Source organism: Aplysia californica, unplaced genomic scaffold, assembly GCF_000002075.1.
Source record: "Aplysia californica isolate F4 #8 unplaced genomic scaffold, AplCal3.0 scaffold00282, whole genome shotgun sequence".
Taxonomy (NCBI): Eukaryota; Metazoa; Mollusca; class Gastropoda; order Aplysiida; family Aplysiidae; genus Aplysia; species Aplysia californica.
Window position 1 is genome coordinate 599207 of NW_004797552.1, and position 27027 is coordinate 626233.

At 41.8% G+C, this 27027-nt stretch overlaps 1 protein-coding gene across 1 annotated transcript in view; it reads left to right on the forward strand.

Moving 5' to 3' along the window:
- The window catches only part of LOC101858041, an 18251-nt gene extending 465 nt beyond the window's left edge, over positions 1-17786 (forward strand). Inside the window, exons 2-12 of the mRNA XM_005101410.3 lie at positions 664-783; positions 1778-1844; positions 2540-2651; positions 3222-3573; positions 5249-5389; positions 7754-7858; positions 9006-9161; positions 10930-11066; positions 12168-12233; positions 14972-15118; positions 16658-17786. Of these exons, the coding sequence (XP_005101467.1) occupies positions 699-783; positions 1778-1844; positions 2540-2651; positions 3222-3573; positions 5249-5389; positions 7754-7858; positions 9006-9161; positions 10930-11066; positions 12168-12233; positions 14972-15118; positions 16658-17377 (2088 nt within the window). The 5' untranslated portion in view covers positions 664-698 and the 3' untranslated portion in view covers positions 17378-17786. The remainder of the gene's footprint in view (positions 1-663; positions 784-1777; positions 1845-2539; positions 2652-3221; positions 3574-5248; positions 5390-7753; positions 7859-9005; positions 9162-10929; positions 11067-12167; positions 12234-14971; positions 15119-16657) is intronic.
- Positions 17787-27027: the final 9241 nt, after the last annotated feature.

Genomic DNA, 27027 nt, shown 5'->3' on the forward strand with positions numbered 1-27027 from the left:
GCCCCCCTGAAACCCCCCTACTCTTGGGGCCAAAACCGGCGAATAACAATTGTGGGGTGGGAACTACCGAAAAAGCGCCGCTAGATCTAGATCTACATCTACATCCTGTCATAACTGACTCAACTTTGAAGAGTTCTCTGCAACACCATGATACGAAGTGATTGAAAGTGTCCCCCTCGCTCATGCTTGCAGTTTTCAAAACAGGCTAGAATCTAGATCTAGATCTAGGTCTAGATAGTTGATCTGGAGAGGTCTATTTATCCAATGTACTTAATTAAACTAACATGAGTGACTGCCCCTCCCCCTCTCGCTCCTCCTTCTTTCTCTCTCTCTCTCTCTCTCTCTTTCCTTCTCTCTACCCCCCCCCCCCCCTCTCTCTCTCCCTTCCCTCCGCCCCTCTCTCTCTCATTTCTCTCTCTATTTTATTGATGGTGTCTGTGTAACTGTAAGAAATAAGTAGGCTACTTTTTGTTTGTTTTAAAACCACCATTCCACGGTTGATCTGCTACTCAACACTCAACAAAATGTTTTAGTTATTATGTATATAATATTATTACATTATATTTAAATTGTCTGTCTCGTCTCTGTTATTCTCTCAAAAACACCACTGCGCAGTAGCCTCTATACAGTCTCTTAAATATCCTCTTTTTTCCCCCACTCAAGACCAAACCCCTCGAATCAAGATTTCTAATGAAGATATGGCATCTCGTGGCCGGACTTACTCAAAACAAGCTGGTGGCCAGACATCCAAACAGTCTTTATTTGACAAGCTGATGGAGAGAGGTAAGGCCGGGTTATCTAACGATATAGTTATGATGCTTCTTACAGGACTGCTACCACTTATATAATACCTTGAAGTTATGATAGAACCCTGGCAACTTGACAGGATAATCGTAAAATGGCCACCAAAAATAGATAAGTTATTGTGACACCACCATAGACTCATAAAGAGGGTCACTGTTGCTTGCTATGATGAGAAAATGTTTTGTGTGAAGTGTTTATTTAATTAACTCAAGGTAGTATCTTGTCTGTTTGTTTGTATTTTATCACAAAGTATGCTTTTTGGGGAAACCAAGAATGTTTTTAAGACATGTTTTAAGGTCTGCTGGAGTAATAGCCACTGAAAAGTTTATGGAGCATTATATCTGAGCATGCTAATGTTTGAGCTGGGGGGGGGGGGGTATAAGTGTTTTACGGCGCTCGCAACTGCACAAGGTCATATATGAGAGCGCGGGACACACCTAATATTTTCAGTTGGTGGGAAATTTTGAATTTTGCCTGTGTGGCGGCCGAAGCCTACTCTTATCGATTTTAGACCACCAAGGGATCTTTATCGTGCGCAACTTGCTCACGGGCCCTCCCGAGATTTTTCGCCCTTGTCCGAGAACGCTAGGTCTAGATCTTTCCTACCTGAAGATCAGGGGTGTGGCAGAAAGACAGCAGCAAGGAGGAGCCAAGGAGTAACTGTAGAAAGGCTGCAGAAAGAGTCAGGAGCCCAGAGGAGGGGGCAAAGGAGGTGAGGGGGTGGGGGCAGAAAGCAGACGACAGAGCATTGCTGGAGAGCAGGAAAGGAGGTGAAAGAAGACAATTTTAGAAAAGAAAATTTTTCGGTCACTACCCGGATTCGAACCCGGGACCTTTGAATGAGAGGCCAACACCTTAACCTCTAGGCCACGAGAGCCCCTGCGCTGGGTTTGCATCGCTGGTGACTTGTATGAAAAGTCTATGATGTTCAAATTATGGCTTTTTATTTATTTATTTTTTGTTTTTGTTTCAGATCACAAGAGATCAAATTTTGAAACTGATTCTGTGGCAAACAAGAATCCAAAGAAGACTAAGAAAAGGTTTGGCCACTCAATATGGTCAGCAAGCTCTTCAACTTTACTCAGCCCAGAAAGCCAAATTTTTCAGAGTAAAAAAAAAAATGTGGTTTCGATTTTTTAACAATTAATTGTACCTTCATTTTATGCTTTTTCTTGCTTTTTTTTTTTCAACATTTAGAATTTGAAATTTGGCATAATGTTTCTGGAGCACATGCAATCAATACCACATATTAAGAATCTGCTATGTATTTTTTTAAAATAGAAATTTGGGGCTTAGTACATTTCAACAGATGGCCGACAATACCTTTATCTTTGGCAATACTGGTAAAGGTTACTTATCTGAAAACACCTACATCTACAACACAAAAATAAACTTTCTGCTTTTATTTTGATTTAATACGATGTATTTGCTGCTTTATGAATTAATACAAATAGAAAGAAGGTCTTTTGAAGTTATTAATTGCTCTCTACCAATTCACACCTCCTTCCTCTGTGTCTACTTATTTCAAGTACAAAATACTTACACCTACAAGCCATTTCGTGTTGTATCTGATTTCCTGCGTAAACGGATTGTTTCAAGTAAATATTCTTACTGGTCCTAACAAGGGAAAAAAAAACGCCAACCACCCATGGATTGTCTGTGCAGGTGTTGGAAATTAGAAATTATCGAGAGACTCACCTCTTCTTATTTCTCCCTGTTCCGCTTGTAAAATCAGGATCCCAAAGAAGCAACAGAAGGCTGGAGGCGGTGTGAAGAACCAATCCAACGACACCTCAGATGGCAGTTCAGTCCAGTTGTTTTTGGACGTCTCTTGGAAACAGAAAAAGGTGTAGTTGATCTTTCATTGTAATTATTTTGTCGTTCTTGTCTATTGAAACATTTTTTGGGGGAGGGGAGGGGGGGGGGGATGACATCCCGACTTCTCGGAGTTAACTCTAGCAACAACCCTGTCAAAGTTTTTATGTATATTCTTGCTTTAGTTTCGATCTTTGAGTTTGCATATGTACAACAATTAATGGATTTGTAATTTCACTGCATTAATAAACCGTTCTTGAAAAATATATACGTCCCAGTTTAAAAGTTTTCTATTTGTGCCAAACTGTACCACCCATCTGACAGAGAGATTATGGTTTGGGTTTTTTTGGGGGGTTTTTAAAAATTGGCAGCTATTGTATACGGTATTGTTTGTTTCTGTTTTCTGCCGGGACAGAATAATAATAATAATTGCTTTTATATAGCGCATATCCTTGCTCAAGAGCATGCTCTATGCGCTTTACAACTATTATTACCCCAGCAGACCCTCTGAGAACACTCAGAAACATTCTCGGCTTCCGCGGAAGCATACAGCCTTGCCTCTGTTCTTGTTCACTTTGGTAACTTCCCCTTCAATTAAACAGCAGACAAGATCAAGGGCCAAGCCCTCCACTGGAGATGGTCACAGCAAAACTAGAGGTAACAATGTTCCAAGACCCCAGAAGCGAGAATCGTACAGCACCGTTGATGAAGACGGGAAAAGTGACGAAGCCACCAGCTCGACCAGTAGCTTGGGTCTGATGATTGAAGGGGAAGTTGCCAATGTGAACAAGAACAGAGGCAAGGCTGAGGCAGGAGTTGCGGAAACGGAAGGGAAGCGGGCGCGTTTGTCGTCTCCTCTTCTGCTACCTGTCAGTGGATTTTCACGATCGGGGAATGCTGAGTGTAAAGATGTGAGTAAGACGGACAGCCTTGAAATTCCAAGGAGAGAAGCAGGTGAGAGACTCATTCATTTCATTTACCTCAGTGTTGTCGCTATTAAAGAAATATGACACCCCCAATCAGGGCTCTGCTACTGACTGAAGTGTCTTTAGGCCATTCCTAAAGGGGGGGATATTAACATGTTCTTATGTACAGTAGAATTGTAAATGGGCTGATTTATCAATGTCATGCTCTTACTGTGCCGGAACAACATAGGGGGAACTGCTGCCTTTTCTGTCCTTGTCCTTACCCTCTCCATTTTTCCTCTACTTCTTTTGTATGTTTGTCACTCTCTTGTGAACTGCTATTTCCGGGGTGCCTTGATAGTTGAAGCAGACTTTGTGCTGTTGAGGCTAGAGAGGTGAGCAGAATAAGCCTGATTCCCCGTTTAGACTTCTCTGTTGACATCCACCTCGTGATTCTAATATGACCGTATGCAGTTGCGAGCGCTGTAAAACCTTACTAAAACTAAAAAAAGAAATCTTAAAGGAGGGGGGGGAATATATCCTGTACTATGAAAAAAAGTGATAACGTTGAGAATCCCTTACTTTGTTTTGATAAAGTCAGCGTGCCGGCAGATGGCATGTGTGTGATAAAGTGCTCTTTGACAGTTTGATGAAGGAAAAAAACTGCATCTCGACACACCTCACAGAAAATACGGCGTGCGCGGTTTGTTGAAACTCCAACATACGACATATTGTGTGTTACGACACGGTGGAATCAGGCGCTCCTCAATTTTTGCACATCTGGAACAGTCGTTGGTACACATCTTAAAGCTTGTTCCTTTGACTATGTTTCTATGAAAATTATACACATCTATCTTAATTAGAAGTTGAGATATTTGTGATTGAATGAGGTTAGGGATTCCAGGTTCTAGAGGTAAAATTAGCGAGAAAATGGCCCTCAAAGTTTGTTGATTTCCAAAGCTTGAGAATATTTGGAAGCTGAAAATTTACATTTGTTGAGTGTTTAATCAATGTTTTTCAGCAAAATCCACATAAAAATATCTTTTTAAATGGATATAAAAGTTATTGAGCAAAAGAACAAATTTGAACAAAAAATTGTCAAACTGGCGAAAAAATGCCGAAATCTTGGATTTGATTAGTTTGCCGAGCGCCTGATTTGACCAGGATGCCTCACATATAACATGACAAGACCTCACACGAGGAAGTACGTGGGGAATCAATCCAATGACCTTCAGGGACAGAAAGTGCACGGCTGCTACCTGAGGTCTGGCTGTCATTCTGACTGATTTATCGATTTCTTTTTGTGTTCATTTACCAATTTCTTTGTGGGTGGTTGGCGGGTGCTCTGGTGTGTTATTGTGCTCTTTCTTTCCTATCAAACACCTATCGTCATGTGGGTGGTTGGCGGGTCCTCTGGTGTGGTTTACTCCTTCTTTCCTATCAAACATCTATCGTGTTTATCTCCCCTTCTTCTTTTTGTGTTTGTTACCCCCTCGTAACACCTCTAAATTCGGCATTTACACGACCTTATTGTGTTGCAAGTGCCTTAAAACTCTTACTAAAACTAAAACATCTATCATCCTTTTCTCTCCTTCTTTCATACTTTGTATGCTACTCTCAATCAACACCTCTAATCTTCAGCACTTATATGACTTGATTGCATTGCAAATGCCGTAAAACTTATACATACTATACTAAAACTAAAAACCGGTTTTCTTTCGTAGGATGCGTTTCCCGAGACTGGGCGGTGCTGTCCGCGTCTGACCTTGTGACCCTCGCTGCCAGCGACGGCGACTCCGCGATGCGGAAGAGGACAGAGAGCCTCGGGTCCACAGAGAAGGAGACTTCCTGGGTCACGGCCAGCTGTGAGTGGCTGATTCACCTTTGGTATATCGCTCAACCTGTCCTACTGAGGGCTACCTTTGGTATACCTCTCAACCTGTCCTACTGAGGGCTACCTTTGGTATACCTCTCACCCTGTCCTACTGAGGGCTACCTTTGGTATACCTCTCAACCTGTCCTACTGAGGGCTACCTTTGGTATACCGCTCAACCTGTCCTACTGAGGGCTACCTTTGGTATACCGCTCAACCTGTCCTACTGAGGGCTACCTTTGGTATACCTCTCAACCTGTCCTACTGAGGGCTACCTTTGGTATACAGCTCAACCTGTCCTACTGAGGGCTACCTTTGGTATACCGCTCATCCTGTCCTACTGAGGGCTACCTTTAAGGGTTACCTTTGGTGTACCTCTCAACCTGTCCTACTGAGGGCTACCTTTGGTATACCGCTCAACCTGTCCTACTGAGGTTTACCTTTGATATACCTCTCACCCTGTCCTACTGAGGGCTACCTTTGGTATACCTCTCAACCTGTCCTACTGAGCGCTACTTTTAAGGGCTACCTTTGGTATACCTCTCAACCTGTCCTACTGAGGGCTACCTTTGGTATACCGCTCAACCTGTCCTACTGAGGGCTATCTTTGGTATACCGCTCAACCTGTCCTACTGAGGGCTACCTTTGGTATACCTCTCAACCTGTCCTACTGAGGGCTACCTTTGGTATACCGCTCAACCTGTCCTACTGAAGGCTACCTTTAAGGGTTACCTTTGGTGTACCTCTCAACCTGTCCTACTGAGGGCTACCTTTGGTATACCTCTCAACCTGTCCTACTGAGGGCTACCTTTGATATACCTCTCAACCTGTCCTACTGAGGGCTACCTTTGGTATACCTCTCAACCTGTCCTACTGAGGGCTACCTTTGGTATACCTCTCAACCTGTCCTACTGAGGGCTACCTTTGGTATACCTCTCAACCTGTCCTACTGAGGGCTACCTTTGGTATACCTCTCAACCTGTCCTACTGAGGGCTACCTTTGGTATACCGCTCAACCTGTCCTACTGAGGTTTACCTTTGATATACCTCTCAACCTGTCCTACTGAGGGCTACCTTTGGTATACCTCTCAACCTGTCCTACTGAGGGCTACCTTTGGTATACCTCTCAACCTGTCCTACTGGGGGCTACCTTTGGTATACCGCTCATCCTGCTCTACTAAGGGCTACATGTAGAAGACAATCACCTGTACAAACAACCATTTCTCCCCCCCACCCCCGCCAACATTTGAAATTAAATTTATAATGACACTGTGTAAGTGTAAGAGTATAAGACAGCTGTTTTTTTCTCTCAACAAAACTGGGTGGCTTAGCTATTGGAAACATTTTTCTGAAGGTTTGTGTAGGAACAGGCAATTGGATTTCTTTTAAGTTTATTTGACAAATTTACTACTTTTACCGTTTTCTCCAAGTTGGAACTAGTTTTCATTTTTTTTCTTGTAAGTCACTCAGCTCTAGACCTACACTCCGGATTGTCAGCTTTCCAGAGATTTTTTCCACTTTTTAAAAAATAGAAAAAAATAGAAAAAAATACAGTAGCCAACTAAAATTTAATGTATGCTACACAAATTTGTACACATTTTATTCAAATCTTTATTTGTGTGCATTGAAAATTTGTAAGCAAAATATGTCAAAGTTCTTATGCAATGCTCCGTGGAAAAAGGTATATATATACAGCATAAAAAAAGTAAACAAAAAGCGAAGAAAGGAAGTGCGTTCAAATTTGGCGCGCCACTCATATGGTTCGTGAATATAGCTTTTTTTGTTCTAAATTTGGGCTTGCACTTCTGGTCATAGTCTGTTCCAAATGAAAAACGGCTACTCTTCCAGTTAGGCTACAATCTGCTTTCAACAAAAGTAGTGTTTTCGGTTCCGAGAGCAAAATTTTCCATACACCGATATTGTTGGTGTTAGGGCTGGGTGAGTTAATGCTGTTTAGGTAATTGATTATTATCCAGAAGTATTTGCTTACTTTTCTGTTCTTTGATTCACCCTCTTGAGTTTACAGAGAATATGAAAGGTGCTTACAGAAGACTGATATTTGTTTGTTGGAAATTATTTATACCTGTGTTTGTTTCTGGTTCTTTCATCTTCCAATAAGAGACATTTTGCCTTCCCTTTCCTTGTGGGTGGTTGGCGGGTGCTCTTGTGTGGTTTGCTCCTTCCTTCCTATAAAAAATATATCTTCTTTATCTCCCTTCCTTCTTTTTTTGTGTTTGTTACTCCCTTGTAACACCTCTAATCTTCGGCACTTATATATATGACCTTATTGTGTCACATGTGCCGTAAAACTCTTACTAAAACTAAGCTTCCCTTTCGTTTTTCCAAATAATGTCAGCGAGCCAGATGAATTGGAGCAACTCCGGAGAGATGTGGTACAAAACGGGAAGCTCCTCGTCCCGGTACACCTACTCCGACATATCGGCCTACACTTTTGGCACAGGTGGGTACACCTACTCCGACATATCGGCCTACACTTTTGGCACAGATGAGTTCTAGCAGCACTTGTTCACTCTCTGTCTTAGTGTGTGTTTGGTAGAGTTCAACCAGATATGTACTGGCACAATTAGTGGAAAGACCCTGGTGACATTTTGGAGAGAGCAACGGAGCATCAATGGACATGTCCGGAGTGCAGGGATGTTGCTTCCTGAAACAATGAACAGTAAACAATGGTAGAGTTTTACGGCACTTGCAATGCACACACGACTGCTCCCAACTCAAAAGATGCACCAAGTTCCCTGAGTAGAAGAGAACAAGTCACGATCTTTCACCTGCGAACACAACACATCCCACTGAATTCCTACCTAAATAGGAACCGCAAGGATACCCCACCCGACTGCCCGTTATGCGACTGCCAGGATGAAACAGTACCACACCACCTCTTTACCCGCCCTGCACTTAGCGACCTGCGTAGCACCTACCTACCTGCCACCCCAGATATCGGAAATACTCTATACAGCAACAGAACTCAGCTGATAATAACCTGTCAATTCTTTGCCATATAATTGGACAGGCCAAAGGGCTAGAACTCAAATGGCCGCTGGATCGGAAAAGTAAAGTACGGCACTTGCAATACAAGTGTAAGTAATATAACACTGTCCCCGTGGTTTTACGCCAAAAAAATTATGAAATTATGCAAACTGAGCCCAAAAATGTGAAATTATGCGATTCTGTTAATTTTAACAAAGAGTGATGAAGGAAAATAATCAGACATTATGCAAAAAATGATCAAATTTTGCTAAATTATTTGGGGTGCATAAAATCTTAAAGTCACAAAATCACGGGGACAGTCATAAGTGCTGACGTTTAGAAGTGTTGCTGTTAGAGAATGATGAACAAAGAAATCTTAGGCCTATCTTATCTCATCTTGTCTTGTCTTGTCTTATCTCATCTTATCTTATCTCATGTCATCTTATCCAATCTTATCTTATCTCGTCTCATCTTATCTTATCTCATCGTATCTTATCTCGTCTTATAATCTCATCTTATCCAATCTTATCTTATCTCATGTCATCTTATCCAATCTTACCTTATTTCATCTTATCTCATCTGATCTTATCTTATCTTATCTGGTCTGATGTGCGGTTCAGAGAGCAGCGCTCCGTCTACTGCGGTCAGCTCCAGCACCCCTGTGGTCAAGCCGCTTCAGACTCGCAGGTTCTGCAACTCCACCACCGTGGAGGGCCGAGAGAGCATCGGGCGTGTGCAGTTCCCTCCCTTCCTGTCTCCCGTGCTGCCGGACGGAGGTAAGCTAGAGCAGATTGCATGTTGGTGGTGTAGTGGTTAGGTTCTCGGACTTGCAGCCGTTAAGGTTGTGGGTTCGAATCCTGTGAGAAGCTCAATGTCGTGTACTAAAGAAAGGCACTTTACGCAGAATTTCCCTCCCTTCACCCAGGTGGGAATGGGTACCGGGTTATAGACGGCAAAAGATCTTGTAGCTTTGTTTGTGTTTGAGTGCTTAACTCACTTCAGACGGATCACACAACAGTTGCGTGACCCCCGCCGCGACGCTCGCGACGGGTCTCACAAGCCCTGCGTGACCAACTTTGGAATTTTTTTTTCGCTCTACAAATCACGCACGGATCGCGAGACCCGCCTCGTACCCTTGTTTGGCCAAGCCTGAGCTACTTAGACTTCGTTTCGTATCTCTGGGACCCGTAGTTTTTAAGTTATTGAAGGTGAAGGACAGTGACCCCAACTGGGGTTGAACAGACCGGAACTCGCGCTTTGTTTTTTTCTATACAGCTCATAGTAATCCGACAGTCGCGTCGTAGTAACGGTCGAAGAAGTCGCATGAACAAGAATCACATAATTTCGCCGTTTTCTATACACTTCTGTACGTTTTACTAGTTTTAGTGTCTCAGAATATGATGTTTCTAATAGTTAGGATCCTGGATATGTACCCAAACACGGCCCGAGTCGTAGTTCTAGGGCTAGATCTAGCACTAGTACCGGTGTTGTTTTTCGCGCAACGAAATCACAATGTCGTGCCGTACATCTGTCTCATGTAATTCAGTGTATGGGTCTGAATCAATGCACAGACCAGCTTTTATATTTTCACCAAACACTCGCACATGTATACAAATCAAACCAGAACACTTTGAACTTTTATTTTTGTTGTTGCAGTGAATTTCATTCTACTTGTCACGTCTCTGGAAATTTTTCGGAAAATCAAATTCATTCCAATTTTTAAAAAATCATACAAATTAAAATATTACACTTACACAACTTTAGTTTTTTGTATTAGATTAAGCTTGAATGTTACTTTACTGTGTCAAAAAATAATGACAATAGGGTAATTCTGAGAGTTGTGGTGATTTATTGAAATACCCCCAAAAACGCCAGTCTTCAACGCTTGTGACTGGTGAAAGGGCCCAGTCGCAAGTGAGTTAATCAGGTACTCATACTGGGTGCCTCCTGCAAAGCTGAGAATGTTTCTGAGTGATCTTGGGTCTGCTGGGGTCATCTGTCTCCGCGGTTTTATGCCCCCCGCATAATTTAGCAAAATTTGATTATTTTTTGCATAATTTCTGATTCCTTTATCATTCTTAGTTAAAACTAACAGAATCGCATGATTTCTTTTGAAGGAGGTGGGGGATGCTCGGTGGCAGAGAGAAAATTAGAGAGAAAATAGCTGCCAAAGTTTGGTGACTTTCAGAGCTTGAGTGTCCTTGGACCCTGCAAATGGTTGCAGTTTTTGTGCCTTCGATCAAAGTTTTCAGTAAAATCTACTCAGAAAAGTGTTTTTTAATTAACAAAAACAATGTGGACCCCCCAAAAAATACATTTTTTAAAAATGCCAAGCTGCCAGAAAAATGTCGGTTTCTTTGATTTCATCATTTTGACAAGCACCTGATTCCACCACATGGTGACTCATAGGGTTTTTGAGAGCATCTAAGCAGAGGAATGATTTTTTTAACTATGATTGCCAGTGTTTGCCTCTGATTGGACACTGGAAAAAGGAAGAAGAAGCTTTCGAACGTGTCAAGTTGGAGTTTCTGCTTTTATTTCCAGGTGCTGAGAATGACGGTCAAAATCTGATGGACGAAGACAATTGTCAGCCAATCAATGAGAACAAGAGCCGGCCAATGGACGAAGACAAGGGTCAGTCGAGGAAGGATATCACCGCGGGAATTGAGCTTTGTCCGCAGGTATGTATTTTCTCCGTCTGTGTCTGCTCCCCCTCCCCCCCCCCCCCCTCAGGGCAGTGCTACTGACAGAAGTGTCTTTAGGAAATTCCCAAAGGGGGGTATTAACTAACATGTTATGAACAGTACAGTTGTAAAGGGCTGATTTATCAATGTCATGCTCATACAGTGCCGGAAAAACATAGGGGGAACTGCTGCTTTTTCTTTCCTCATTCTTACTATCGTCATTTTCCTCTACTTCTTTTGTATGTTTGTCGCTCTCTTGTGATCTGCTATTTCCGGGGTGCCTTGATAGTCAAAGCAGACTTTGTGCTGTTGAGGCTAGAGAGGTGAGCAGAGTAAGTCTGATTCTCCGTTTGGACTTCTCTGTTGACATCCACCCCTTGGCGCTCATATGACCTTATTCTGAACATGTGGGCGCCGTAACACCTTACTAAAGCAATGTTGGGAGTCCCTCTATTGGGATTGGACAAGTTGGTAATCCTCGAATCCTACGCTGAAGACTCCATTGTCATTGTCCCTGAAAATATTTTACGCCTCCATCCATACATTTTGTCAAAGAAAGTGTTGGATTGGAATCCACAGGGTAAAAGATCAAGGGGAGGGCCACGCGGAAACTGAAAAAGAATCACAGAAATTTACTGAATGTAATGTTGAGGCATCACACCAATACACCAAAGACTCCTGTTGTTACGTGTATGCTCCAGCTGTTACGTGTATGGGTTAATGCTTTTTCTATTTCTGTGTAATATGTGTGGCTTATTTTTCCATGTTTGCTTAGTTTTAGGTCAATTCTGTATGACAGTTGTAACTTTATAGGCCACATAATTACCTCATATTAAACTATTTTCTGCTTTAGTACATTTTACTCGTAACTTACCAACGTTTGGTACCAAATCTTTCCTTTCGAACATCTATTGCCTTGATCTCTCCTCCTTTTTACGTTTGTTGCTCTCTTGTGACATCTCTAATCTTCGGCACTTGTATGACCCTATTGTGCTAGCAAATGCCGTAAAACTCCTAGTAAAGCTAAAATTGAAATCATGACTTGGGACTGAAAACAGACACCTAATAAAAAGCAAGTATTTTCTGCTTTGGGCCCAGGTTCCCCACAGACGTCCGGCCAAAATGAAAGAGAGCACGCCCAAGGACACGTTCCTCCCAGTGTCTGTGAGTGGGAACTACGACACCACGCTACTTTAGAATCACAAAGTTGTAGCCCACATTTTTTTACCGTTTTGTGCTACTGAGACCATGAGGTCCGACACCAAAATTTCATGTTCTGTCTGCTCTATCAAAATTGTCAGATTATCAGAGTCTTTATCAAGATATTCAAAGAATTACATTAGAAAAAGCTTGACTCGTTGTGAAACTCAAAATTTTTTAATGATTCAAATTTCACACAATTAGGTAATTTTATGCAGTGCCACTTTTTAATATAATGTGCTTTAACCCCTTCAATGCCGCAGATAAATGTGAGGCAGCGTGGTGGAATCAGGCTCTCGTCAATTTTTGGGCATGTAGAGTAATTGGTATCATCTTAACTCACTTCAGACGGGTCACACAACAGTTGCGTGACCCCCGCCGCGACGCTCGCGACGGGTCTCACAAGCCCTGCGTGACCAACTTTGGAATTTTTTTTTCGCTCTACAAATCACGCACGGATCGCGAGACCCGCCTCGTACCCTTGTTTGGCCAAGCCTGAGCTACTTAGACTTCGTTTCGTATCTCTGGGGCCGGTAGTTTTTAAGTTATTGAAGGTGAAGGACAGTGACCCCAACTGGGGTTGAACAGACCGGAACTCGCGCTTTGTTTTTTTCTATACAGCTCATAGTAATCCGACAGTCGCGTCGTAGTAACGGTCGAAGAAGTCGCATGAACAAGAATCACATAATTTCGCCGTTTTCTATACACTTCTGTACGTTTTACTAGTTCTAGTGTCTCAGAATATGATGAGTTTAATGGTTAGGATCCTGGATATGTACCCAAACACGGCCCGAGTCGTAGTTCTAGGGCTAGATCTAGCACTAGTACCGGTGTTGTTTTTCGCGCAACGAAATCACAACGTGGTGCCGTTCATATGTCTCATGTAATTCAGTGTATGGGTCTGAATCAATGCACAGACCAGCTTTTATATTTTCACCAAACACTCGCACATGTATACAAATCAAACCAGAACACTTTGAACTTTTATTTTTGTTGTTGCAGTGAATTTCATTCTACTTGTCACGTCTCTGGAAATTTTTCGGAAAATCAAATTCATGCCAATTTTTAAAAAATCATACAAATTAAAGTATTAGACTTAGACAACTTTAGTTTTTTGTATTAAATTAAGCTTGAATGTTACTTTACTGTGTCAAAAAATGATTACAATAGGGTAATTCTGAGAGTTGTGGTGATTTATTGGAATACCCCCAAAAACGCCAGTCTTCAACGCTTGTGACTGGTGAAAGGGCCCAGTTCAAGTGAGTTAAAGCTTGTTTACTTGTCTTTAAATTGATGAAAAAAATATCCCTTTATCTTGAATACAAGTCGAGATATTTGCGAAAGAAGGAGGTGGGGTTCACCTATTTTCAGAGATAAAATTAGTGAGAAAATGGCCGCCAAAGATTAGTTATTTCCTTAGCTAAAGAGTCCGTGGTAACTAAAAATTTACGTTTTTTTACCTTTAATCACAGTTTTTCAGAAAAATCCACACATAAATGAGTTCTTTAATGGGTGTTGAGCCAAAAAACAAAAATTAGATAAATAAACATTCACAAATCAGCAGAAAATTGCAAGTTTTTTCACTTTGATTATTTTGACGAGAGCCTGGATTCCACCACGCTGCCTCACAAATAGGCCCCTGCATATATTGTACATTAAACCACATTTCTAGTTGTATAATTTTGGGGGAATTTCATGGAGAGATAGATGGAGGAAAGTTGGAGTTATTAACATGATTCCAAAAACAACATAAGCAACACGTTGTATTCGAGTAATGATAAACTGAGACCCAAAAAAGGGAAATGTACGTGTTGTGTGAGTGTTTGCGGGTAAAGAAGAAGAGACAAGAGGCTTTTCCCACCTTATACAACGCTCGTACATCTATTATCTATTTGTGGTGGCCGAATTTTGCTGTTCAAAAGGCTTTTTAATGGCTGCATCGATCGACATGCAATTTTCGCAAAAAAATTCTTTAAAATATTCTCCAGAGCATGGCGCCCTTGGTTTTTTCACTTTTGTGAGTTTTGCTGCAAAAAACTAAATTTCTTTATTTCGCCGATCGCTTTTGTCTCTGTAATTTTAGTAAACCCGGAAGTGATATTTCGCGAGGCGCATTTTGTTTTGAGAGTATAGATCTAGACCTAATTTTTTGCATCTCTCAAGATTTATTGTCCCATTCCAGTAGAGTGTAAATATAGTAGGCCAATGACTTTTAGTTGATGTTAAAGCACCAATCATTCCTTTCATCGAAAGGGGGCCCAGCTAGTTCCATATAATATACATGTCAGCCCATCTGTGTTTTCTTCCAGTAAATCATTTTTGTATGGTTGATGTGTTTGATCTAGATCTAATCTTCTCTTCGGAGCTAAAATCTGAATCTGACGTTTTCAAAATGGGGGGAAAATGGAGGTAAACAGAAAGGGAAGGTAGGTACCCCAATAATAATTACAAGATTTTAGCAGTAACTTCCCTTTTATAACTGGTATCAAAACAACCTCTGTCATAGTCACGTACGTTCTTTGGGCTATAGGCGCAATGCTACATGGTTCAGGCCCGTAAATTCTACGGGCGTAGCAGCGAAAAGGTTAAGATTGTAAAAACTACATTTAGATCTATTTATATTTTGTATTTTTGAAAATGACGACAGACTTTTTAGGTTCACCTTGATGATTTGACCTCTGCTGTGTCGTGTTGTGCTCCAGTTCTCGCTGTCGCCCATCCCTTTGGTCGACCTTGACGAGTCTGTGCTGGGCTGTCGCGAGAGCCGAGAGGTGAACAGCGAGGAGATCATCGTGCCCGCCCTGAGGGAGATCACTGTGCTCAGCGGACACTCGGACAATGATGGACAGGTGGGTGTGCTGGACACGTTTTCACGTATTATAGAATTGTGTGGCATTGTGGGGACATTTAAGGCGTCGGTGGCCCAGTGGTTAGGCTCTCAGACTCGCAGTCGTAAGGTCGGTCGTGGGTTCGAGTACCATCAGGAAGGTCATGGGTTCGAGTACCGTGAGGAAGGTCATGGGTTCGAGTACCGTGAGGAAGGTCATGGGTTCGAGTACCGTCAGGAAGGTCATGGGTTCGAGTACTGTCAGGAAGGTCGTGGGTTCGAGTACTGTCAGGAAGGTCGTGGGTTCGAGTACTGTCAGGAAGGTCGTGGGTTCGAGTACTGTCAGGAAGGTCGTGGGTTCGAGTACTGTCAGGAAGGTCGTGGGTTCGAGTACTGTCAGGAAGGTCGTGGGTTCGAGTCCTGTCAGGAGCCCGACCTTGTGTTCATGGGGAAGACACTTTCCACAGATTTTCCTCGCACCCCCCAGGTGGAAGTGGGTACCTGGTAGGGCTGGGACAACACGGGTAGTTTGATAACCGGGTAATACCCGGGTACCCGACATTTCAGTTATCATATATGGTGTTTCTGTACTACTCTGCCTGCTCGCCATTTCATTTGGGTGTTTTCCCTTCAAACGCTTGAAGAGGCTTGAAGTTGAAGACCCATCAACGTTAATTAAAGGCAGAAAAATGTAAATTTACAGTTTCCAGAGACAGGACTCTCTAGCTTTGGAGGTCACCAAACTATGGCGCCCATTTTCTCTCTAATTTTACTTCTAAGACTTAGTGACCTCTCCTCCTTCAATCTCAAATAACCCCCCGGGGCAGTGCCACTGACTGTAGTGTCTTTAGGCCATTTCCCAAAGGGGGGACATTTCTCGTTCAAGCACAGGAGAATTGTAAATGGGCTGACTCACGTTACGCTCATAACTGTGCCTGATCTACAACAGGGAACTGCTGCTTTTTCTTTCCTAATCCTTACTATTGTCATTTTCCTCTACTTCTTTTGTATGTTTGTCACTCTCTTGTGACCGGCTATTTCCAGGGTGCCTTGAAAGTCGAAGCAGACTTTGTGCTGTTGAAGCTAGAGAGGTGAGCAGTCTAAGTCTGATTCCCTGTAAAGACTTCTCTGTTGACACCCACCCCTTGGCGCTCATATGATGACCTTACGCAGTTGCTAGCGCCGTAAAACCCTCTACTACTACTATTTTATTTTTTTTATTTTTTTAATCTCAAAATTTCAATTTTTATTGAAGACAGAAGGGCCATTTTTTTCATCATAAGCAAGACATGAACAAGCTTTAAGGTGATTCCATTAACTCCATATGCCCAAAAATTGACGAGCGCTTGGTTCCACCGCGCTGTTATATTATAGCTCTATGCTATTTTTATTTGATTGTCTCCCTTTTCCAGGATTTTGAGGCTTGCATCGGTAAAATCTCCAGGAGTTGAAAGGTTTACGTTGAAGCGGAGCCCACTGTAGTAGATGAAATCCTGTGAGGTAAAACATGCGGGATGAGGTGATTAACTTGATGTTTCTCCCTCCCTTTGTGTCTCGTCAGGGGACGGGAGACCGTGCTCATGGGGTCGGAGACGGGGACCAGAACGAGATAGATCTTCACAAGTCTGTGGAATCCCTCAAGTCCATGTTATTTGAGGAACCTATGGAACGACTGAAGAAATCTCTTGGAGGAATCGAGGGAACATCTGGTCTTTGTCGCGTTTCTGTTCCTAGGAAGCGTTCGTCTACCCGCACGTCTGCCGCCGCTCACCAGCCAAGTGTCGCCCAGTCGTCCCCCCTTCCTGCTGGGCACACGAGCTCTCCTCTTCTAGCCCAGAAGTCGGGAGGAGTGGAGGAAACATCCGGTTGTCGTCGTCGCAGTTCGGTTCCCGAGAAAGTGACTGCGGGTCCGTCGTCTGTCGTCGAGTCGAGTGTGGCCACGCCCCCTCCTGCGGTCAACACAAGCCCTCCTCTAGCCGAGAAGAAGTCTTCGGAGGAGGAGCTGGAAGCATCCGATTGTTGTTGTCCTAGTTTGGCTCCAGAGAAGCTTCCAGAAGGACCCCTGTCCGGAGTGGTAGGGTCAGGTGTGGTCACCGCCCCTCCTGCTCATGTGGACGGAAGCTCTCCGCCGGCGCAGAAGTGGATGGAGCAGACAACACCCACAGTGAAGGCAGCTTGCAGGAAGTCTCTGCCACGCGTGTGCTTCATCAACGAGCTGTGCAGGAAGAACGTGGCCGAGAAAAGAACAGGCCGGAGCTGGATCAGGTTGAGGTTCCTTTGACGTGTGACTTACAATACATAGGTACAGTCCAGCACACTTATCATGAGATTTCAGTGACTTACAATACATAGGTACAGTCCAGCACACTTATCATGAGATTTCAGTGACTTACAATACATAGGTACAGTCCAGCACACTCATCATGAGATTTCAGTGACGTGCGACTCACAATACATAGGTACAGTGCAGCACACTCATCTTGAGATTTCAGTGACTTACAATACATAGGTACAGAAGAGTAATGGGGAGATGCAGAAGACTTTTTGTTTTGTACCAATTTGGCTATGTACACTGTAGGCCTACATGGTACACAAATGCAAAGAAATGTCAAAGAGAGATTCAGGACGCCCCCACAGGGCAGTGCTACTCACTCAAGTTGTCTTCAGCTGTCCCCGTGGTTTTATGCACCCCGCATAATTTAGCAAAATTTGATCATTTTTTTCATAATTTCTAATTATTTTCCTTTACTTTATCATTCTTTGTTAAAATTAACAGAATCGCATAATTTCACATTTTTGGGCTCAGTTTGCATAATTTCAGAATTTTTCTTGCCTAAAACAACAGGGACAGCTGTAGGCCATTCCCAAAGGGTGGACATTAACATGTTCTTATGCACAGTAGAATTGTAAATGGGCTGATTGACCAATGTCATAATCATACTGTGCCCGAACAACATAGGGAGAACTGCATTTTACATTTCAGTACATGTGTACCTATTTGTTTCTTTATGGTAATGCTAGATCTAGAAAGTTGTACATTTCAGTATTACAGGGCAGCCTGCTCTCTATAACGACATCGTCAGGACCAGATAAAAATGTCTTTAAAGAGAGTTGTCGTTATAGAGAGTTGTCGTTATTGTCATTATAGAGAGTTGTCGTTATAGAGAGATGTCGTTATAGAGAGTTGTCGTATAGAGAGTTGTCGTTATAGAGAGATGTCGTTATAGAGAGTTGTCGTTATAGAGAGTTGTCGTTATAGAGAGTTGTCGTTATAGAGAGTTGTCGTTATAGAGAGATGTCGTTATAGAGAGATGTCGTTATTGAGAGTTGTCGTTATAGAGAGATGTCGTTATAGAGAGTTGTCGTTATAGAGAGTTGTCGTTATAGAGAGATGTCGTTATAGAGAGATGTCGTTATAGAGAGATGTGGTTATAGAGAGATGTCGTTATTGAGAGTTGTCGTTATAGAGAGTTGTCGTTATAGAGAGATGTCGTTATTGAGAGTTGTCGTTATAGAGAGGAAACCAAAAATATTACTAATGAAATGATATAAAGGGGAAAGTCAAGACCTGGGCACCATGTGGCTATACAGAAAATGCTGTTTTATGGAAGGTCGCAATAGAGAGGCTGCATGTAGTTTCTTTATGGTATGCTAAAAAGCTTTATTTCAGTTTAACATGTAATAGTTTCTGTGGTATGCTAGAAAGTTGTACGTTTCAGTACGTGAATTAGTTTCTCTATAATATACTATGGAATGCAAGAAAGCTGTACATTTCAGTTTCTGTGCTAGAAAGTTGTACATTTCAGTACATGTATTATTAGTTTCTCTATGGAATGCAAGAAAGCAGAGTTAGTTCCTCTGTGTTGTGCTAGACTGTTGTACATTTGAGAGTTAGTTCCTTTGTGTTGTGCTAGACTGCTGTACATTTGAGAGTTAGTTCCTTTGTGTTGTGCTAGACTGTTGTACATTTGAGAGTTAGTTCCTTTGTGTTGTGCCAGACTGTTGTACATTTGAGAGTTAGTTCCTTTGTGTTGTGCCAGACTGTTGTACATTTGAGAGTTAGTTCCTCTGTGTTGTGCCAGACTGTTGTACATTTGAGAGTTAGTTCCTCTGTGTTGTGCTAGACTGTTGTACATTTGAGAGTTAGTTCCTCTGTGTTGTGCTAGACTGTTGTACATTTGAGAGTTAGTTCCTCTGTGTTGTGCTAGACTGTTGTACATTTGAGAGTTAGTTCCTCTGTGTTGTGCTAGACTGTTGTACATTTGAGAGTTAGTTCCTTTGTGTTGTGCTAGACTGTTGTACATTTGAGAGTTAGTTCCTTTGTGTTGTGCTAGACTGTTGTACATTTGAGAGTTAGTTCCTCTGTGTTGTGCTAGACTGTTGTACATTTGAGAGTTAGTTCCTCTGTGTTGTGCTAGACTGTTGTACATTTGAGAGTTAGTTCCTTTGTGTTGTGCTAGACTGTTGTACATTTGAGAGTTAGTTCCTTTGTGTTGTGCTAGACTGTTGTACATTTGAGAGTTAGTTCCTTTGTGTTGTGCTAGACTGTTGTACATTTGAGAGTTAGTTCCTTTGTGTTGTGCTAGACTGTTGTACATTTGAGAGTTAGTTCCTTTGTGTTGTGCTAGACCGTTGTACATCTCACTTTCAGTGTTCGGTTTGTTCCTGTGCTGTGCTAGAAAGGCGATGATGCAATTGGAATTTTCCGCTTTGCCTTTAAGTCTTGTGCAGTGTCTAGAAACATCTGCTCAACTCTAATGTTTGAACGTTCATGCTGCCCAATACATCTGTGATATAATATGACAATGACAATCTTTTTTCATCTCGCAGGGAGAAATTTGTCTTGGTCGTTAACAATAGCAATAGACGTTACAAAAGTTAGACCTAAAGGTGCACTCACGCAAACGCACAACAAGACAGGACATTAGAAATATACATGTCTCACGTGCTGGGACTTCCCACTCCGTAAAACATTCTCTCTCTGTCTCTCTCTCTCTCTGTCTCTCTCTCTCTGTCTCTCTCTCTCCTCTCTGTCTCTCTCTGGCTCTCTCTCTCTGTCTGTCTCTCTCTCTTTCTCTCTCCTCTCTGTCTCTGTCTGTCTGTCTGTCTGTCTGTCTGTCTGTCTGTCTGTCTGTCTCTCTCTCTCTCTCTCTCTCTCTCTCTCTCTCACACACACACACACACAAACTAAATAAGTTGATAAAAAAGGCATTAAGAAAAATTGGTAGAGACCTAAGTAACTTTGAATATCTGCACAAGACAAACGTTCTTAAAAAAGGCGGAAATAATGCTTAGTGACCATAGCCACCCACTGACATCGGAATTTCAACTATCGACCCGCAGTAAACGATACATTTAAAAAAAAGTAAGAACAGACAGAAGAAATTCATTTGTACCAACTGCAGTGAGGTTACTGAACACACAGTGCTACAAATGAAACAGAGAGAGAGAGAGAGAGAGAAAATGAATGTTTTACGGAGCGGGTTGTCCCAGCCCGTGAGACATGTATCTACTTGGCCTAATGTCCTGTCTTGTTGTGCGTTTGCGTGAGTGCACCTTTAAGTCTAACTTTTGTAACGTCTACTGCCAATGCCATTGTAAACGACCAAGACAAATGTCTCCCTGCGAGATGAAGAAAGATTGTCCTTGTCGTTGTCAAACACACATGTGATATAATGATGCCTTCATGTAGTGTTTCAATTGCTGTTGGATGAGCCCCCTGTTTTGTCTACATAATAATGTGATAGAATATACATGTAATCCACCTCCCTGTATCTATGTGATAGAATATACATGTAATCCACCTCCCTGTATCTATGTGATAGAATATACATGTAATCCACCTCCCTGTCCTTCACTCTCTGGTCACCTTACTTGTGGATGTGATACAATCCACTTCCTTTTTCCTTGCCACATTTATAAATTGAAGCTGACAGGTACATGAAATAAAATTTTCTGTTGAAAAACTTGGTTTTTTAGATTTTAATTCTATATATTTTCAGATAAGTTGCTCAGTGGAGATTTTTTTAAAAATGGTTTTAGTTGTCACTGCTGTTGTTTTCCTCACGACCAGCAAATAGTTTTTTATTGTGATAATGTATAGAACTGTGATAAATTTGTGATTGAAAATACAGCAAATAGTAATATAGCTCTTTGTGTATCTAGAATCAATGTAAGGTCCCTTTCTGTAGCTCAAAATCTGCAGTTAAACCTGTGCCGTCGGTACATGTCTGAATTACTGAATAATTTTGGGGGGTTTTTTCTTCATTTATTTCGAGACCCAGACTTTCTTCTTCTGCATATGTATGCATGTAAATGTTTATAAGGAAGCTAAGTTTTCCAAGCACACATTATTTTATACAGTAGAAAAAATATCTATAGATTCTATGATGTTAAAGAGATCTCGTGGCAGACCATCTCATTTCCGTTGATTGTAAAACCTTGCAGAGTAAAGCTGTCTCCGTCGTTTTATGCAAGAAAAATTCTGAAATTATGCAAACTGAGCCCAAAAATGTGAAATTATGCCATTCTGGGGGTTTTTTTAAACGAAGAATGATAAAGGAAAATAATCAGAAATTATGCAAAAAATTTAAATGATCAAATTTTGCTAAATTATTATGCGGGGTGCATAAAACCATGGGGACAGGTAAAGTGATGCCACTCCTGGAGACTAGAGCAAGAATCTAACTAAGGGAATGACAAACAGAAAGCTGCTCAAACCATCTCCAAGTCCTTTGTGCAGATTGCTTCAATCAGTCCCAGTAGTGATGATGAACCCTCTCTCACTCTCTATCCTGTCATTAACCTGTCCCCGTGGTTTTATGCACCCCGCATAATTTAGCAATATTTGATCATTTTTTAAATAATTTCTGATGATTTTCCCTTATAATTCTTTGTTAAAATTAACTGAATCGCATAATTTCACATTTTTGGGCTCAGTTTGCATAATTTCAGAATTTTTCTTGCATAAAACGACGGGGACAGATTAACAACTTGTGTGTTCCTTCTTTCATCAACTGTTGGGTCAAACGGTTTGTAGAGAAGAGGTGGCTTGAAAGTTGAGAATAAAAAAGAGCTATCTTGGCTCTCCAACCTCAAACTGTTGTAGTTGTAGACATGATGATCTTTTCTCCTCTACCTTACGCCACAGTCCCGAGGAATAGTTATCAAAAGGTTCAAGATAAAAAAAAGTCCTCATTCAATGAAGTCTGGGGACTGTACATTCATTGCACGACAGGCCGCCTTTATCTGTCCCGGAGGTTTTATGCACCCCGCATAATATGGCAAAATTTTATCATTTTTTGGCATAATTTCTGATTATTTTCTATTATCATTCATTGTTAAAATTAACAGAATCGCATAATTTTACACTTTTGTGATCAGTTTGCATAATTTCCTAATTTTTTTTGTGTGCATAAAACCACGGGGACAGCTTTATTGAATATGTAGGAGGCCCTGTCAGTTTGATTATTTTTCATTTTGAAAAGGATGGACATTTTAACAGCCCTGTTGTGTGGGGGAATCAACGTGGATGAGAATGTGTGGATTCTTCTGTAGGAATCGTACATCAAAGTGTACCCAGACTATGTCTTCATGTAGGCCTTCACTCTGATCGAGTACAGAAATCAAACAGAATATATGGAAGCTCATGTCGTGCACACAATGGAATGGACCCAAGTTTATTAGGAACCAAAAAAAAAAAAATTACAAAATCAGCCCCAAAGTCATTCAATATATATGTTGAACGTTCTTATTTAATTAATAAAACAAATATTGTGAACATTTTTCAAAAGCTTAAAACAACGATTCATTAGCCAACATATTTCATGGGGTAGCAGCTCAACTATCATTTCTCTGGTTTTTCACATTTACCAGGAAGAGCAAAAAAACAAACATTTTTCGCCCCTAAATCCATCAAGAATAGGCTACTTGCAATTTAACTTCAAAAGGGTATTTTCACAAAATAAAAAACCATCACACAACTTTGAGCTTTTTACAGAGCAGGCTCACCACCTTCCCACTGCCTTGAAATATGTTTTTCAAACAAAAGTGATGGACACTGATTTTTGCCAAAACCCGACTTGCGACACTTGAGCTGCTACCCTGCCAGTTATGCCTTTCCAAAAACGTGAGATACCGGGGTTGACAAGTATAAGGACCAAAATCAAATTTAGGAAAAAACTCTAATTCTCCACATATGTAGCCCAATGATTGCTCTTACAGTAACTTACAGACCGACTTCCTGAACATGAGTATCCACAATTCCTTCACAACAACAACAATAACAATTATACTTAGAAATAGACAATTCTCCAGCTAAGCTGAGGTTTTATTCTAAAACATAATAATTTAGACAACATTTTTTTTTTTATTACAGAAATAATACAGGCAAAACCAATAAATTTAACTGATGAAATTGTTCCTGGCACACGTTCTGAACAAACCAGAAGCCAGAAGTAACATGATAATACCGTGAAGCCCGTCTAAAGTGAAGACGCTTTATTTGAACAATCGGTGAACGATATTCTGCGGTCCCGATTGAAACGCTATTTGTATTAAGTAAAAAAAATAGTGGATAAAATGAACCGGTTTCACGATGGGGGAATTGGATCAAATGAACGCCACAAAAGGAATGAAAGCAAAGAACGGACCGACTTTGTCACTGTCGCCAGGCTGTGAAAGTACATAATATAAATTATATATATATATGTAAAATTCTTTGCCTCTGGCATCGGCAGACAATCCCAGCTCGGCATTGGCGAACGCAATCTCAATCAGAAAGAAAGAGCTCTAGTCTAGGCTCGCCCGCTGTGTTGTCCCCCCACCCCACCTCCACCCTAGACCCACCACTGCGGGTAGCTACCGTCTCTAGGCCTCCACCCTACCACAAAGGTAAAAACTGAACCTGGGACAAAGTGAACACTTTCTCCTGGTCCCAAAGAGTTCACTTTAAGCATACTCCACAGTATAAGTGAACTACAAACTGTGTTTTTATTTTTATTATAGTAGAGAGTTTTACGGCGCTCGCAACTGCATAAGGTGATATGAGCGCCAAGGGGTGGGTGTCAACAGAGAAGTCCTTACAGGGAATCAGACTTACTCTGCTCACCTCTCTAGCTTCAACAGCACAAGGTCTGCTTCAACTATCAAGGCACCCCGGAAATAGCAGGTCACAAGAGAGTGACAAACATACAAAAGAAGTAGAGGAAAATGATAATACTTAAGGATTAGGAAAGAAAAAGCAGCAGTTCCCTGTTGTAGATCAGGCACAGTTATGGGCGTGACATGATGAATCAGCCCATTTACAATTCTACTGTGCTTGAACCAGAAATGTCCCCCCTTTGGGAATGGCCTAAAGACACTACAGTCAGTGGCACTGCCCCAGGGGTACAAGCTGAATAAATTTTCTTTGAAGAACATAGAGTATGTCATTGTTACAAATAAGTTAAAGGTTTTTCATAACCCTCATGACATAACAAATCGGATCATAACAAAGACGATTTACTTCAGTTTGGACCCAAAAATTAAAATACATGTACTAATAAGTCCTTCGCACAAAATACTTTCCAATAATGAGGCAAATTTCCACCTCAATTGGTCACTTTTAAGCAAAAGGGGGCTATCCCGAAGAAAGCAGCTTTGAGAAAATCGAAAGTACATTTTTTGGACCCTTGTTCAGTTTCCTTAAAAGACAAGGAGAGTTTTCTCTATAACCAAACAAATATATACACACCAATTAAACCAAACTTTTCCTATAGGTAGGGCAATGCCCACTGTTGGGAGTAGGTCAGGATTTCTGAAAAAACCCCGAAATCTGGGTTAGCCCGCTTGTCCTTAAAAGCGACCAATTCAAAGTATATTCACATTTAAAAGTCCTCTCAATTATATATGTAATGATTTGTTCAATACAAAGACGACAAACTTAAATTTGGGCTCTAAAAGTTATAATTGATGTGGCATTCTCATAAAACACAGCATTAAATTTCAAGAGTCTTAAGACTGTTTTCATGATATGCCCACACATACATATACACACAAAAAAACCCAACAAATATACACACACATACACACACAAACACATACAAACAAACACACACAAACACACACACCATCTTGAACAGGGACTCCTCCCAGAGACTCAGTGCGGTTTCCGGGCCAAACAGGGAACCACAGACATGATCTTTACTGCCCGCCAATTCCAGGAAAAATGCCAGGAGCAACACTTTGACTTATTCATGACCTTTGTGAATTTAACGAAGGCCTTCGACACTGTCAGCACAGAAGGACTGGGGTGGATCACGGAGAAGTACCGATGCCCAAGTAAGTTCATCACCATCGTCAGACAGCTTCACGATGGTGTAATGGTGAAGGTTCTAGAAGACGGAGACGAGTCAGACACCTTCCCTGTGACCAATGGCGTCAAACAAGGGTGCGTCCTTGCCCCAACTCTCTTCAGTACGGTATTTTCCGCCACATGGATGTTGAAATCAACAACAGAGTAGCCAAAGTCAGCTTCACCTTCAGGAGACTCCGCCAGAATGTCTGGGAGCGCAGAGAACTCAGTCTCTCCACAAAGCTGAAGGTGTACCGGGCGGCGGTTCTTACCATCCTACTTTACGCCAGCGAGACATAGACTGTCTACAGCAGACACGCTAAGCAGCTCAATCGACTCCACCTGAGCTGTCTCCGTAAAATCCTCCACATCAGATGGCAGGACAAAGCCCCAGACACGGATCTTCTAGAGCGGGCCGGAATCCCCAGGATCTACATCCTCCCCCAGAAAACGCGAGCCAGATGGGCCGGCCACGTGGTCAAAATGGTGGACAGCCAGTTGCCCAAACAGCTGATGTATGGAGAGCTGTTTCATGGCCATCTCTCAGTTGGAGGGCAGGAAAAAATGTTTTAAACACTGCCACAAAGTCTCACTAAAAGAACTGGGAATCCTGAACGCCTCGTGGGAAACACTGGCCCTAGATCGCCCCGCCCGGCGCTGCAAACTAACTAAGGGAGCCAAAGCAGCAGAGGCCAAGCACATCGCCGAAGCCACAAGAAAACGCAAAGTGGGCAAGTTCAAACCTGCCTCCACCACAATTTCAACACAAGACTACCAGTGCCCACACTGTGGGCGAAACTTCCGAGCCAGGTTAGGTCTTATCAGTCATCTCCAGACCCACCGTCACCGTCAAATAGACCAATTTGTCAAGTCATGGTTGTCTTCAAAGGCTAAGGACACACAACAGTCTTTTGCGATTCAGTAGACTTGAGCTACGTGCAAACATGGCACCACAAACGTCCCACGTACTTCGTCGCCAGAACCACGTACTATCGTAACCGACAAAAATGGGGTTTTGAGCTACGGTGGTTTAAAGTCTTGCGCAGTTTATTTTTCAAACCCTGTTGTGAATGAATGGAACATATATATATATTCTATAGATTTTTGGTTTGTATATAGAATCTATAGACTTTATGCCATATTTTCTGTCACTGCTTCAGAAAATCGATTTATTTAGTGAAAAATGACCACTTTTGTCATTTATGTTAGTATGTAGCGGTACAGTCCCTTACACTGCACAATACGTCGCTTACGATAGTTCGTGAAAACAAAACAAACGGCATAAAATATCAGTTATGTTATTTTATTATGAAGGAAAAAAGCATGGTGATCCATTTTACCAGTATTTACTGGTGCATGAGTTTCGCAAAAGGATGAATTGAATAAGTGAACAGCCTTGCAACTTTGAAAATAGGCAAAACAAAATAGACCGGGAGCATTTTATGATTTATGGGCGTCACTTTGCAAGTTTGAGAGAGAGGGAGCGAGGCAGAGAGTGAGAGAGAGGCAGAGAGAGAGAGAGAGAGAGAGAGAGAGAGAGAGAGAGAGAAAGAGAGACGCAGGGGGAGGGAAAGTAGAGAGAGATGGGGGGAGGGGGA